This window comes from Harpegnathos saltator, unplaced genomic scaffold, assembly GCF_003227715.2.
Source record: "Harpegnathos saltator strain DR-91 unplaced genomic scaffold, Hsal_v8.6 scaffold491, whole genome shotgun sequence".
Taxonomy (NCBI): Eukaryota; Metazoa; Arthropoda; class Insecta; order Hymenoptera; family Formicidae; genus Harpegnathos; species Harpegnathos saltator.
The window spans coordinates 126,863-139,738 of NW_020230306.1; the positions used below are offsets into that span (position 1 = coordinate 126,863).

Here is a 12,876-nt window from a genome sequence, read left to right on the forward strand (position 1 = left end):
TTCTCCCACGTAAAAATTGGGCAAATTTTTTTATTTGGGACGAAAACAGATTGTGAAATTTATAAAAAAATAATTTTATCAAATTTTAGTTGCACTACCAATGATTAACCAAACCGACAGGGTTGTTGAGAAATTGTTGCTGAGATACGAATAAGAAAATTCTTTTGTTTTAATAAGTTCTTTTTCAAGTGGCTATTCTCAAAGAGCTATTTGCCTTGCATTGCTTTTTGTTTTACCGACAGAGAAAAGAGAAGCTCATCGATAAGCAGAGATTATGTAATTTTATTCTATTTTTATATAGAACCAGTGCTCCATAGGTTTATCACTCGTAGAAATTTAAATATCATAATAATTACACATTCTTATTATTAATGGACTACATGCACAAGTTCTTTAAGCTATAACCATGATTTGAACATAATTACATCCACTTGCTATAAGTAGACATTTTTATGTCACCAGATGACGAGCAGAACGTATTAGAAAGTCATCTGGATGAGTGTGTGCAAAATGTTCACTGAACAAAGGATCTCTATATTGATCTTCTTTATCCAAAAAGAATATTGGTTCTCCATAATAGGTACCAACTTCCCATTTCTCGATATTCTTCATTAATTCTGCCTCTGTTTCTCGGTTGTATCTCATTTGCTTTAGAACGCTAAAATAAGATAACTACATTAAGGAGATCTCGAGTTGCAAATCTCAACAAATATAACACTAATTAAGCATTTAAATTTGTCAACAATATGTAAGACCAAGAGTACATAGAACTCTTACGCTCTGTCTCGTTCCGCCAGCAGCAGTGGCCATATAGCTAAGTGTGCGCTTCTCATCTCAATCTCGTGTCTTTTAATCCATATGAAAGTTTTATAATAGCTGTACATCCCAAACAAAGTGCTGCCTAGGACAAGCCCAAAGCAGCTCTTCGCTGTCAAATTTCACAAAAGAGGAATGTTAAGTGACGTTGACATCAAATCTCCAGAATTTTTAAATGATTCTCCATAACAAACAACAATATTGCATCAATAATGAAAGAATTGTTTACCGTTGAGAACACTACGTAATTTAACTCTTTCGGTTTGAAAAGGGGCATAGCCTCCTTTTGGTGGAAGATCCTGCATTCTGCTCGTAGACGCGGCACTCATATTGTCGGTTTCTCGACTTTTTCAACAATATCAAATCGAACTAGAATATCGCTCAGTTATCGCGCATGAAAGAATCCCGAAGACACCGAACCACGTAAGGTCGCACTCGCTCTTATTCTCTCGAATATAACGAGCACGGAAATTGTTCCGTTTTCCTGCAGATTATTTTCAATTGCATGCACACAGATCGGAGTTTTGCTTATAAATCATGTCGCCAGAGGCCACCAGCATCTGCAGGTGAAGTCATAAATTATCAAGTTAATTACATAAATTCGACTTATTTCTGTGATGTCGATATCGAGATAGACAACAGCTAAGGCCCAGTTCCACAACTTGCTTTAAATGGAGTTTAAAGGGCTATAGTATACAGAAAGCATAAACAGCAAGCTTGAGCAACAAACGACTTGGCCAATTGCAGTCGAGAATTTCAACATGACTTATACCTTCTCAGATGTGATTCGTCAATTCACTTGGTATGAATTTTACATTTTTCTGTTGCAATTCGCTTAAATCACGAGCGTCGCCTCTCAATCTTTTCGCAGTGTATGAAAGCAATCACTTGAATGAAGAAAATCTTATATTTAAAAAAAAATAGACATTGATATGCTGCGGAAAAATAGAGAAGAGCAAAGAATGCGGCCGAGAGAGAGAGAGAGAGAGATACAGATATTAACGTTACGACATCTCAACCAATCAAGCCTCTTTAATTACCAATGTCATAAGTTGGAACTCGCCAATCGTGTCGCATGCAACTCGTCGCTCCTGTGCGTCCTCGCCTTGCTGACGATCGTCACGATCGAACGCGAATAACTCCATCTGTGAGTCACGACACATAGTGGAACGTTCGGTGTCAGTTGTATACTGAGAGAATTCGTGAGAGATGGTGCTGAACGGGAAATATTGAGATTCTGCCGAATAGGTACGTGAATTAGACGTGAATTGTATTTTCATTTCGCATATGCGACGACCCGGTCGCGGCTGGGCGATGTAACTCGGGCGGCTTGCGGGGAACGCATACGCGTCGGCCAGCGTCCTCCGTCGGGCTTCTAGAAGCTGTGCTCACGATTACAATGTCCCCGAACTTAATTCACTTTGGTCGTTTCGCACTCTCGGTCTCGCCGTCTACTCCGGTTTCCGAGCGCTTGAATTTTTTTGCCTGCACATAACCGCGTGTCTTTTAACATGGTGGGGTAAGAGACACGGACGAAGTGTTCCCTGTAATCGCACAGTATATGGAACATCACATAGCTGTGAATGGTGCATATGGCATATCTCCGCGTCCTTGAGAAATAAGGGTGGATCGGTCTGTCGTACGCGCCGCATTGATACAATTTTGTAAACTATTTCATGCGATTTATGTTTTTTGCTAGTTTCTCTGCTGTTCGTGGGGATTCGCGGATACGCAAGCGATATTGTATTTGAGTAATTTTGTCTGGAAGTTGCGCTTGAAATCCTGTGAAAAGTGATTGAAGGTTTCATTGAGGTATCAAGGAAGTTCCGTGTCAAAATATTTACATTTACGAAATCGAAATACGAGAGTATTACTTTATTTCATTGTTAACAATTCGAATCTAAATTTTGTACTTATTTTCTGTGAGAATAACATGTTACTTTGTTATTAAATAATACAATTTTATTGTCGATCAGATGTGTTGATATTTCCATTGTGCCTCATAATGGAATCAGGAGACAAGTTGCTCCCTTCACGGGGACTGAAGCAAGTAAAAGTAGATAATTGGGGGACATTCTTCCTCCAGAGACTTCAGCAAATTTATGCGGATGAAGAATTGTTTGATCTTAAAATTAGATTTCCTACAAGTGAGATCACTGTACAGGTTAATATATAACATTGTATATATTTTATAAAAATAACTAATTTAAAATATATCTGGCGGAATATATTCAACTTTACCAATGATATTGCAAATTGAATTATTTTCTTAGGCACACCGACTTGTAGTATCAGTATGTACAGACTATTTTGTAAAGTTGGAAAATCAGCAGAAAGAAAAAAATGAGAATTATGATGGTATAATTATTATGCCTTCAGACATGCCTTATGAATGTGTTAAGTCTATCATAAGGTATGTATAATATAATATATAATAAGAAATTGATGCTTTTTCAAAATCATCTGTAATATATCTTACTGTATATTTCATAGCTTTATGTATACTGGACAATTGGAATACTGGACATCAGAACAACATGCTTTATATCGTACTGCGCAAAAGATGAACATGACAGTGCTGACAAAATTACTTGACGCTCAATTTAATACAAGCACATTACAAAATGAGCCGACAAAGACTGTGCGTCCAGTTGCAGCTGTGTCGAAGCCTTCAATATCACCAGCAAAAGTCACCACTAGCTCAACATCAAGCACCTTGCCTGAGCAGCCATTACCAGGTAGAAAGTATGTATTTCAAAAGTATATAATGCTTCGTGTGTAATTTTAATCTGGACATAATTTAGCATTAACGATTCCTGTTGTTAAAGACTCCCAATTTGGAAAAGAAAGATAGAGGAATCTCCTGCAACAAATTACGAATTACGAACATTCCATAGCACACCCTCGCTCAGTAGACCTATGGAAACAACTCCAGGTCCATCCAGATTCGATCTTCCGGAAGCAGACGAGATCGCTCTCGGGGTGTTCTCCTCATTCGATGATATCACATACAATACAAAGCCTATCGTTCAAGCATCCGATATATATAAGACAGGAAGTTCCTTCCGCAAACGTTCACCGGACAGGGACAGTAAAAACGACACGACTGAGGATGAGGACGATGACAGTCCAGGAAACGATAAGGGTCTAAGAGACACAAATTCGGATGATGATTGGAGCATATCGAAGTCTTTCTCGAGATCTCAAGATGGGTCAGCTAAAAAGGTGCGCTTCGACCTAGAAGAAAAAGAAAATTTGGAGAAGCCTAAGTCGAACACTCGGCCAAGTTCTGAAGATTCCATTAACAATCATGCAAAGATTATCAGAGAGGTGTTGAAGAAGTACCCGCATCTTGTGAAAAACAACAAAAACATTCGCCTGAAGATCATGCAGAAGGAGGCGAAGTCCTCCGACAGCAATGCCGCGTGCAAGACAAAGGTATCGTATGTGGTGCTCAAGTCTGATCATTTGCTGTCCAGCAACAACGGTGACGAGAACGAATCCAAGTGCAACGGCAGTATCGACGGCAACGAAACGGGTCCGTGGAAGTGCAACAAGTGCGACTTGGAGGAGGAGTATACAAATTATTACATGTACAGAAGGCACATGCAGGATGTACACGAAGAGAAGTTCGATCCACGAGTTTGCGAGCATTGTGGCTACAAGGCGACCAAACGCAACATTCTCATGTATCATTTATATACCAAGCATAATGTACCTCCGCCTAAGAGCTTGTGTTTCCCGAAGTGCCAATCTTGCTCATACGTCGCCCTGTCGGAGAACTTGTTGGTGCGGCACCAGATCAACCACAATCACAGACCCTCTACGCGGCATCACCCACTGCCTGCGGAAGACGTCCAATGCGGCCAATGCAACCAGTCGTTCAGGACTATCACCGAACTCACGACTCACCAGCTGAGTACCGGCCACGACGGTGTGACAGACAACAAGGAGAAGGGCCATCGTTGCCCGTATTGCGGTAAGATGTTCGTACTGATAACGAACTTGCAGGTACATTTGGACTGCAATCACAAGGAGATGCGGGACACAGAGTCCACCACGTCCGCGCCGCCGATATCCTTGGAACCGTCGTCCGAGGCGGAGGCGCTCAGCCATGTCGCCAGCGGAATAGCCGCCTCCCTCGGCGTGGGAGACACGGTTACAGCCGAGGTGCAAGAGAGCAGCTCCAACAACCAATACATCGTTCCGGACATGCAGCTGGAAAACATAACACATAATATTAACTACAACGAGCACAAACTCGAGGGTCAGCACATGATCATGCTGGTGGACAACGAGAATTACCAGCACGTCGAGAACGATCACCAGCAACAGCAGCCGCAGCAACTCGACATCGCCGACAATGAGCAGATAGTGATGCAGGGTACCGAAGATGGAATGATCGTATACATTCACGGCGCGAAGGATTCGGAGCGACGCACTTACGACAGTTATCAGTCCGATGATGTTTCGCAGGAAGAAACCGAGGAGATAGTGGAGGAGGTAGTCGAGGAGGTCGAGGAGGAAGTCATGGAGGAAGAGGAGATACAGGAAATCCCTCAGGACATGTTGGAGGAGTGTGGTGATAATCAGGTGGAGGAGGTGATACAGTACGTCGAGGAGCAGACGGAAATAGTGGAGTACGACGAGGAGCAGTGTAGCGAACAGAGCAACACTACGGGCGAGACTCATGAATCCGTCATGATCATTGAGGAGGAACATGTCGAAGGGGAAGAGGACATTGACAAGTCTGCGAGCAAGCGACGCAAAAAGGTGCGGAGCTTCGCCACTGATTGGGACGAGGACAGTATGAGCATGACGGAGTCATGAATGTCGTAATGTCGGATCTTTCGTTTGCTTGCAATATGTTATTAACTTTTACGATGGCTACGATTTTAATGAAACACATTAATAGCTTTCAGTAAATTTTCTTTTTACATCTAATCTGTGCGGAGAGTATATTTGTTCATTAGCGAGAATTAGTGACGGATGGTCGACGTATCGGTCTACGTCGTGAAGAGTTTAGCGGTAAGGCAAGAAGATTTAAAAATTAATCAAATCATTAATTACATTTATTAATAAGCCACAGGGAATAAAGGTACCGATATCAAAGATACTGCTTCTACATGTGAATTCTATTGTTGCACAAATGCATTGTATTATCCGGATTACTTCTGTGTATGATTTTCTCCTCAGCTTCAACCTACGCAATTAGCGATAACGTGTTCGAGATGAAAACCTACTTGTAAGGCTCGTTTGGGAAATTTCATCAAATAGATCTTTTAGTACATTTTATATCATATGGCATGTAAAATTATATACACAGGTGAAGCAAGGTTCTGTCATGATTCACAGATCCTCGAAAAGCGGGCCTTACAGTAACATTCGGCATAATATAACAAGATCTAATATATTTTGCATTGATGAAACAAAAAACGCAGTTATTATCTTCGTTGTAGTAGTACTTTTGTAAGCGTAAGAATTTAAACTAAATTTGACATTATCTTATCTTTTTAAACACGAGAACATTTATATACATGTAGCTTATGAAAATATATATGTTACACTTATTAATTAAGCTTTGGATTTATATTTCACGAGAATCCATAATCACACACAAGTCGTTAGTGTTTCTCACACAGTCCGAAGTAAAATAGAGGAGCTCGTTCTGATTCATTCATACTAACGGCAGTGGTGTGATTCAATAAAAGAGTGAACGGACCTTTTTTTTTTTGTAATACAAAACAGCTGATCAGGGGTGGACTTTCATTAGTGCACATGAACGCCGTTACAAACCGCCACTATCCCCACATCCAATCCAAATTCAAGTAGAAGGCGACTCAATGGCAGGCTGCTGGAAGCAAGCTGAATAGCTATATTATCTCGTCGGTGACAATATCGATCAAAAGTTTCGCGCTCTATCTCGATGGCGACGGAGGCGGATCCGCACAGTACCGGTTCTCGATATCGTGGAACCTAACGTGTTTTCTTCTATTCGTTTCCACGAAAATTATCGGTTATCGACGCGTTGATGTCCGCTTGCGAAATTAGCCCCGAGCCGTTTATCAAGCGCACCCAAACTTACGAAACTCATTATAGATAGAGAATACCAGCGTGTGATAACGAGAGAAGAACGAAGGAGAGAAGCAACGTCATCTGTCAAGCTGCTCTTCCCAACTGCGCCCCTCGTCATACTTTCTGTAAGCCGCATGAAACAATAAATTGTCCATTCTCGCTGGTCTCCTGTACATCTTCGGCACTTACAGCCAGACGTATTTATTAAGAGGGAGGAGAGGAGGGGGGACGACACAAAGTGAGACCAAAACGGACTTTTGGATTATGCTCAGACTTCAACGGAAGAAAGAGGCAAGGAAGAAATTCGAGGAATCGACGAAAGTGCAGCAGGTGCAGCAATTGAGAGGAGGACGAACTCTCACTCTCGCTCATGGTGTACAGTCGTCGTCAGCAGTGCTGACGGTGTGCTGCTCGTGCTGTCGGAGTGTACAGACCGAACGTCGTGTAAAGTGCATCGCAGTGCGAGCGCGCAAATGTCAGAGGACCCGTGGTGGAAGAAGGCGAGAGCGTAGGAATGTGACCGGACGCAGTCCGGCAATTTGAATCTTTTTACAATTCTGAGGAAACTGTCCAGCGGAACAATCGCCGAGGTCGTCGTGAATCGCGCACGATGGAGGGCCAGCAGGTGCGTAAATTCGCGTTTCAGCCCAGGGAAAAGCGACTGTACAACTGTTGCACCGAGTTCGATCAACTCGACAGCTATGACTCATTCTATTAGCGAGCTGGGAACCAATTCTTGGTCGTTTACGTCTCACGCCAAGATCCGTCGCTGTAATCCACATCTCTCTAACTCTCCTCTTCTGCTTCTTCTTTCAGGTAAGAGCGCTGTACGATTTCACCGGTGAGCCAGGAACCGCGGAATTATCTATCACTGCCGGCGAGCTTCTGACAGTCATGCGAGACAACGTGGGAGATGGCTGGTGCGAGGGATTTAATCAGAGCGGCCAGTCGGGCCTGTTTCCAGCGGCGTATGTTCAAGTGGTCGAACAAGCTGTTTCTAGTATGTGGCATAAAAGATATATCATCGGCTCTTGTTTCCATTTTGTCCTATCTCTTACCATATGTTGAAATTGTATAATTATCTGATAAGAGATAAGCTAATCATCTTTGGGGAAGTGACGTAACATCATTGCTAACAACCTAATTGTGTTATTTTATACACAGATACTATGACATCGTCCCAACAGAGCTCAGGTGATTATTGGGACGACGATTGGGACGATGATTCTGAGGTTGGACAAACACAGGCGTATGTACCACCCACGCAACAGCAACAGCATGCTGTACAAGTGGCGCAGCAAAACAATGCTGACCATGGTAATCTTGTGCCCATGCATACCATACATTCTGTGATACCTGAGAGACCTATACCCAATGTACCAAAGAAAAACAATAAGTTTTCCACACTCATCAAATCGGGAGAGGATAGCTTCCTAATGAGTGTCAGAACGGTAAACGTGCCTGACAGCGAGAGGATTTATATAGAAGAGAGCGATAACGGTCGATGCACGTGGGTGCCGACCGGAGAGCCATACAGTTGCGTCGTTACGTCGCCTAAGAAGGAATCCAAACTGAAGGGTCTGAAGAGCTTCATTGTCTATCAATTAACTCCTACGGTAAAGAGAATTGTCTCTTCAGTTTTTTTTTATGATTATGATAACGTTCATGATTTTACCTGTGTACACACGCGGTAATCTAAACCGATTTTAAGTTGTATATTTTATTATTTATGCTAATATTTGTATTATACATATTTTCTTATTCATATTAGCTTATAGATTTTAATATAAGACAATTTAGCACAACGTGAATATCTCTATATTACAGTTTAATAATATACAAGTCTCGAGGAGATACAAGCATTTCGATTGGCTGCACGAACGCTTAGAAGAGAAGTACTGCTTTATTCCGATTCCGCCTTTGCCAGACAAGCAGATCTCGGGTCGCTACGAGGAGCAGTTTATCGAGCATCGGCGTACGCAGCTGCAGGAGTTCGTCGATTACGTGTGTCGGCATCCGGTGTTATCGCGCAGTCGTGTATGGGAGCATTTCATGACCTGCACGGACGAGAAGCGATGGAAAGCGGGCAAACGGCAAGCGGAGAAGGACGAGCTGCTGGGCGTGAATTATTTCAACGCCATTCAGTGTCCGGACGCATCGTTGGACGCCATCAAAATGGAGATCCAGACGGACACGTTTGGCAGATTTATCAGCGGGCTGGACCCCGTGGTGAAGAACTTCATGGCTATGTCGGTGGACCAGGCGAAGAAACACCAAGTGTTGTACAGAAGAGAATTCCAGAAGATTAGTCAGTCGTTCACGTCGCTCGGCCACGCGTTGGAGGCGGACGACAACAGCCGTGGCAAACTGACGCGAGCGTTGAAGGCCACCGGCGACGCCTACAACGACATCGGCAAGCTCTACGAGGAACAGCCCAAGTTCGATTGGGAACCGTTGGCCGATAAGTTCCACATTTATCGCGGTATTATTAGCAATTTCCCTGACGTCATCAGCATCCATAAGGTATGTCGCATGTCATGGCCACAATTAAGTAGCGTCTTATCTGGGCGGGTTAATTAATCCATGTGTTGTTTTCATTCTTGCAGAGCGCTGTGCAGAAACGAAAGGACTGCGAACGGCTGGTCAGCGAGCATAAGATGGAGCCGCAGCAATTGCGCGAGCTCTCTCACCGAACCGACGTGATAGCGCGCGCTTTGGTCGCTGAGGAGATACACTTCCAGACGGAGCGCGAGGTGCACATCAACAAAGCCATAAAGACACATCTCACGGAGCAGATTGCCTTCTACCAGAAAATAGTCGACAAGCTGCAGGAAGCGTTGAGTGCGTTCGACGAATGAGACTCGTGTTATTGCAATTCCGCTTGAGCGAGACATCCGATCGGCACGAGTGAACCAACGCCGCCGCTAATGGTTAATTGCAACGCTGAGTGCATACGCGACTACGAACGACAAATGTACCAAATGCGCATATTTTCAGTGAAACTTGTACATATATATAGATTTTCTTTATACAGGGTGTACACGAGTTCCTGACACAACTTTGTACCACACGATTTAACATTACCGATAGTATTGTAGTTGATTAAGACGCGTATAAATATTCCATTGCATCGTGTCGTAATAGGCAAATTCGGATGATTGACTCGGCTTGAGCTATGATCCTAGTACACAAAAGTGTAGACAAGTGTAGTGATGCATTATAAAAATGTAGTAAAGAGTAACGTTATGTGAGTCTTAAAAGCTTTCTCACTATAGATGTAATTTTCATGGCCATTTTCATATTTTTATAATCTTGGCTCAAGCAACCGAGCTACAATGTCGGTAATGCTAAATCGGTAATGCTAAAAAGTTGTATCGCGAATTCGTGCACACCCTGTATACACTTGAATTAGAGAAGAGTTGACGCCTAGGCGGCAATTACGTCGCTTTTCTTTAGGAGTGAAAACGCCGAAAGTTTCATGCTGCCTTTGTTCAAAAAGTCACATGATTGCTAAAGTCATTAAGGTTGCGTGAAATTTTTCGCATTTTCATTCTTAGGGGAGGAAAGTTACACGATCGCTACCCTGAAACGGCCGAGCAAAATCGACGTTATGTCAATAACATGTGCTTAATCATGTTGATCTTGTGAAATATCTATACGTAGAACGTAGAGAACAGTCATCAAACACGCATTACGTTCTTGTTGTTACGTCATATACGTCGAGTTTTGCAAGGTGATCAAGTGTTTACGCGCGCAAAGAGCGATCCATAGCTGGAATTGATGTAACTATACGATAATCATTGAAGTGATTTTAAGAAATTGTAATATATTTCGCCTTGATGTGTTTTATCATTGTTAATCTATCTTGAGATTTTTTCTTTTTTTTTCGAAAATACCAATGTATTTCATCTTGTAAGGTATTTTTTTTGTCGTCAGTCTGATGTTTCTTTCGCTATGAATCTTGGCGAAGCTGACGCTATGTCGCATCGCCGTGATATTATGTATATATGTACTTTCCACAGGAACGGTATACTCAGATTTATTATAAATATTGCAAGATATTTTTAATCGCAGAATGATTTATACCTGTGGTGCGACGTTGGAAATAGATATTGGGATACAGTTTTTGCAATACCGTCTCTCACATACGATAAACGTAAAATCGTAAACGTTATTCACTCAGAAATAACGTCGCCATGTATGCGACCAATAGCATTCACGAGCAATGTTTACTGTATCTGAGAAACAATATTGCAAAAACTCACTAATTACATGTTCTTCGTCACTTTTCCACGTGTGAGAGAGATGATGGTAACATGCGTCGAGATTTCTACGAGAATATTTGGTACCAGTGAACGTATTTGTATTGTATATGCAAAATTCGGAAATCTTCTTAGTTTCGAATAAGAAAATATAGCTTATACTTCTAAACGATATAATCAAAATCAAAGACGCGAAAGTGTAATCGCATGAGCTTGTGCTATGTTAAACGCTTCGACTGTAACGTAAAACGGAAAAAGATCAGAATTGTATTTGACGAGCAGCTAAAAAAATGTAGAGTATTATGAGTGTATTATCTGCTTTGTAAGATTTTAATTATTCGCCAAGCTTGATGTCGATTATTTCCCTCCGCGGAATGAACGTACGTTAGTCATCCGATGAGCGAATGAGAGAGAGAGAGAGAGAGAGAGAGAGAGAGAGAGAGAGAGAGAGAGAGAGAGAGAGAGAGAGAGAGAGAGAGAGAGAGAGAACGATTTGTTGGCTTGAACGATGAAACGGGGAAAGATGAACTAATTCGCGCACGTGCATGTGCAATGTGTTCTTGTGGGATATTCTAAAGGCAGCCGGCGACACGCATACATCACGCAGAATGTATTATTTACTTGTAATCGTGATTACGAGTCTACTATACATTTTTATATATGTAAGAAAGTGGTAGAGGCGCGCGCGCGTAACGACGAACGGAATAACAAAGTGTAAGACACGCTACATTCTTGTTATTGCATTTAAATAAATTGTACAAATAACAGAGCTTATACTCTAAGAGAGCTATAGACACGTACCATGTTTTTATAAACCGTATTAGCGAGAGAATGTGTTCCTTTTCTTCATCAGGAAAGGAATTCCAATAAACGGCTATTGAGAGAGTCAAGAATTAAATATCATTTATTATTTCTTTTATTATATATATTTTCAATTAACTAATATATATATATATATATGTATATATAAACAATATTCATACCGTTTTCCCCCATATCATTGCCAGATCTTGAATTCAATGTTATTTACAAAATATCCCTTGTATTACGAACTTATATCACGCTTCCAACGAAATCGGCAATGCGCGCGTGTTTTGCGCTACTATACAAATACAAGTTTAAAGAAATTCGAGACAGCCTCGATCGCTGCCAAAGGAAAATCATTGTGCCGTTGCCGCTAATAAGTCAGATCAGGGGTTAATATCATACAACGGAGAAGAAGAAGAAGTAATAAAGCCGCCCATGACTGAGGGGCTCGGATGTGACGCGATAAGCCGCGTGACTTAACGTTTAATACATCATCCGAGGGAGGAGATAGTTGATCAATCGCGATCGGTGGTATCAACAAGCGGCCGCTCTTCTCCAAGATTACTTCTCACGCAAATATATTGCACGCGACGATACTCCTCTTCTCTCTAATTACATAAGCAACTTGTACAAAAATAGCGCTTTGTGTGCAACCACATGTAGTACATCACGCATACCCGACAACTAAATTAATTACATTAAGTAAATTAAACGGTACAACCGATGCTTCGTTCGCCTACGTTCATTCGCCAGGGTATATCGATCGTCAATCCTCCACGGGGCCAATCTTTCGCGCCTTTACAAAACACACTAACTTCGCTTCCCAGCAGAAGGATCGATAGTGGAAAGCAGCACATTCAAGTAGCGTTTTTCCATTTTTTTTCTTGTTTCTAAGCGATAAAGTGAATGTCCCAAT

The 12,876-nt window shown here is 41.9% G+C and overlaps 3 protein-coding genes across 6 annotated transcripts; 2 read left to right on the forward strand and 1 right to left on the reverse strand.

Annotated features, from left to right (window-relative positions):
* Nucleotides 1–145: 145 nt before the first annotated feature.
* Nucleotides 146–1,439, reverse strand: ND-B16.6 (NADH dehydrogenase (ubiquinone) B16.6 subunit). The gene is made up of 3 exons (XM_011143613.3): nt 1,046–1,439; nt 778–928; nt 146–658 (listed from the first exon to the last, which is right to left on the reverse strand). The coding sequence occupies exons 1-3, from the start codon at nt 1,143–1,145 to the stop codon at nt 451–453; spliced, it is 459 nt and encodes a 152-aa protein (XP_011141915.1). The 5' UTR covers nt 1,146–1,439; the 3' UTR covers nt 146–450.
* A 442-nt stretch (nt 1,440–1,881) lies between these two features.
* On the forward strand, nt 1,882–5,932 carry Cp190 (centrosome-associated zinc finger protein CP190). 4 transcript variants are annotated; one of them, XM_011143610.3, is made up of 6 exons: nt 1,882–2,064; nt 2,516–2,628; nt 2,793–2,980; nt 3,090–3,229; nt 3,310–3,561; nt 3,645–5,932. In XM_011143610.3, the coding sequence occupies exons 3-6, from the start codon at nt 2,822–2,824 to the stop codon at nt 5,644–5,646; spliced, it is 2,553 nt and encodes an 850-aa protein (XP_011141912.1). In that variant the 5' UTR covers nt 1,882–2,064; nt 2,516–2,628; nt 2,793–2,821; the 3' UTR covers nt 5,647–5,932. The 4 variants fall into 4 exon arrangements, with proteins under 4 accessions (XP_011141912.1, XP_019697655.1, XP_011141913.1 ...); XM_019842096.2 differs by having other exon boundaries at nt 2,516–2,639; nt 3,645–5,646; XM_025302418.1 differs by lacking the exon at nt 1,882–2,064 and adding an exon at nt 2,076–2,335 and having other exon boundaries at nt 3,645–5,646.
* Nucleotides 5,933–6,287: 355 nt separating this feature from the next.
* On the forward strand, nt 6,288–11,915 carry SH3PX1 (sorting nexin 33-like protein SH3PX1). The gene is made up of 5 exons (XM_011143609.3): nt 6,288–7,516; nt 7,708–7,891; nt 8,056–8,507; nt 8,719–9,414; nt 9,498–11,915. The coding sequence occupies exons 1-5, from the start codon at nt 7,502–7,504 to the stop codon at nt 9,747–9,749; spliced, it is 1,599 nt and encodes a 532-aa protein (XP_011141911.2). The 5' UTR covers nt 6,288–7,501; the 3' UTR covers nt 9,750–11,915.
* Nucleotides 11,916–12,876: the final 961 nt, after the last annotated feature.

Coding starts and splice junctions, on each gene's coding strand:
- ND-B16.6 (XM_011143613.3), bottom strand. CDS start 1,145: ATGAGTGCCGCGTCTACGAGCAGAATGCAGGATCTTCCACCAAAAGGA. Junction 929..1,045: donor ATTACGTAGTGTTCTCAACG/GTAAACAATTCT, acceptor GAAATTTGACAG/CGAAGAGCTGCTTTGGGCTT. Junction 659..777: donor CTGGCGGAACGAGACAGAGC/GTAAGAGTTCTA, acceptor ATCTTATTTTAG/CGTTCTAAAGCAAATGAGAT.
- Cp190 (XM_011143610.3), top strand. CDS start 2,822: ATGGAATCAGGAGACAAGTTGCTCCCTTCACGGGGACTGAAGCAAGTA. Junction 2,981..3,089: donor CAAGTGAGATCACTGTACAG/GTTAATATATAA, acceptor TTATTTTCTTAG/GCACACCGACTTGTAGTATC. Junction 3,230..3,309: donor TGTGTTAAGTCTATCATAAG/GTATGTATAATA, acceptor TATATTTCATAG/CTTTATGTATACTGGACAAT.
- SH3PX1 (XM_011143609.3), top strand. Junction 7,892..8,055: donor GGTCGAACAAGCTGTTTCTA/GTATGTGGCATA, acceptor TTTTATACACAG/ATACTATGACATCGTCCCAA. Junction 9,415..9,497: donor ACGTCATCAGCATCCATAAG/GTATGTCGCATG, acceptor TCATTCTTGCAG/AGCGCTGTGCAGAAACGAAA.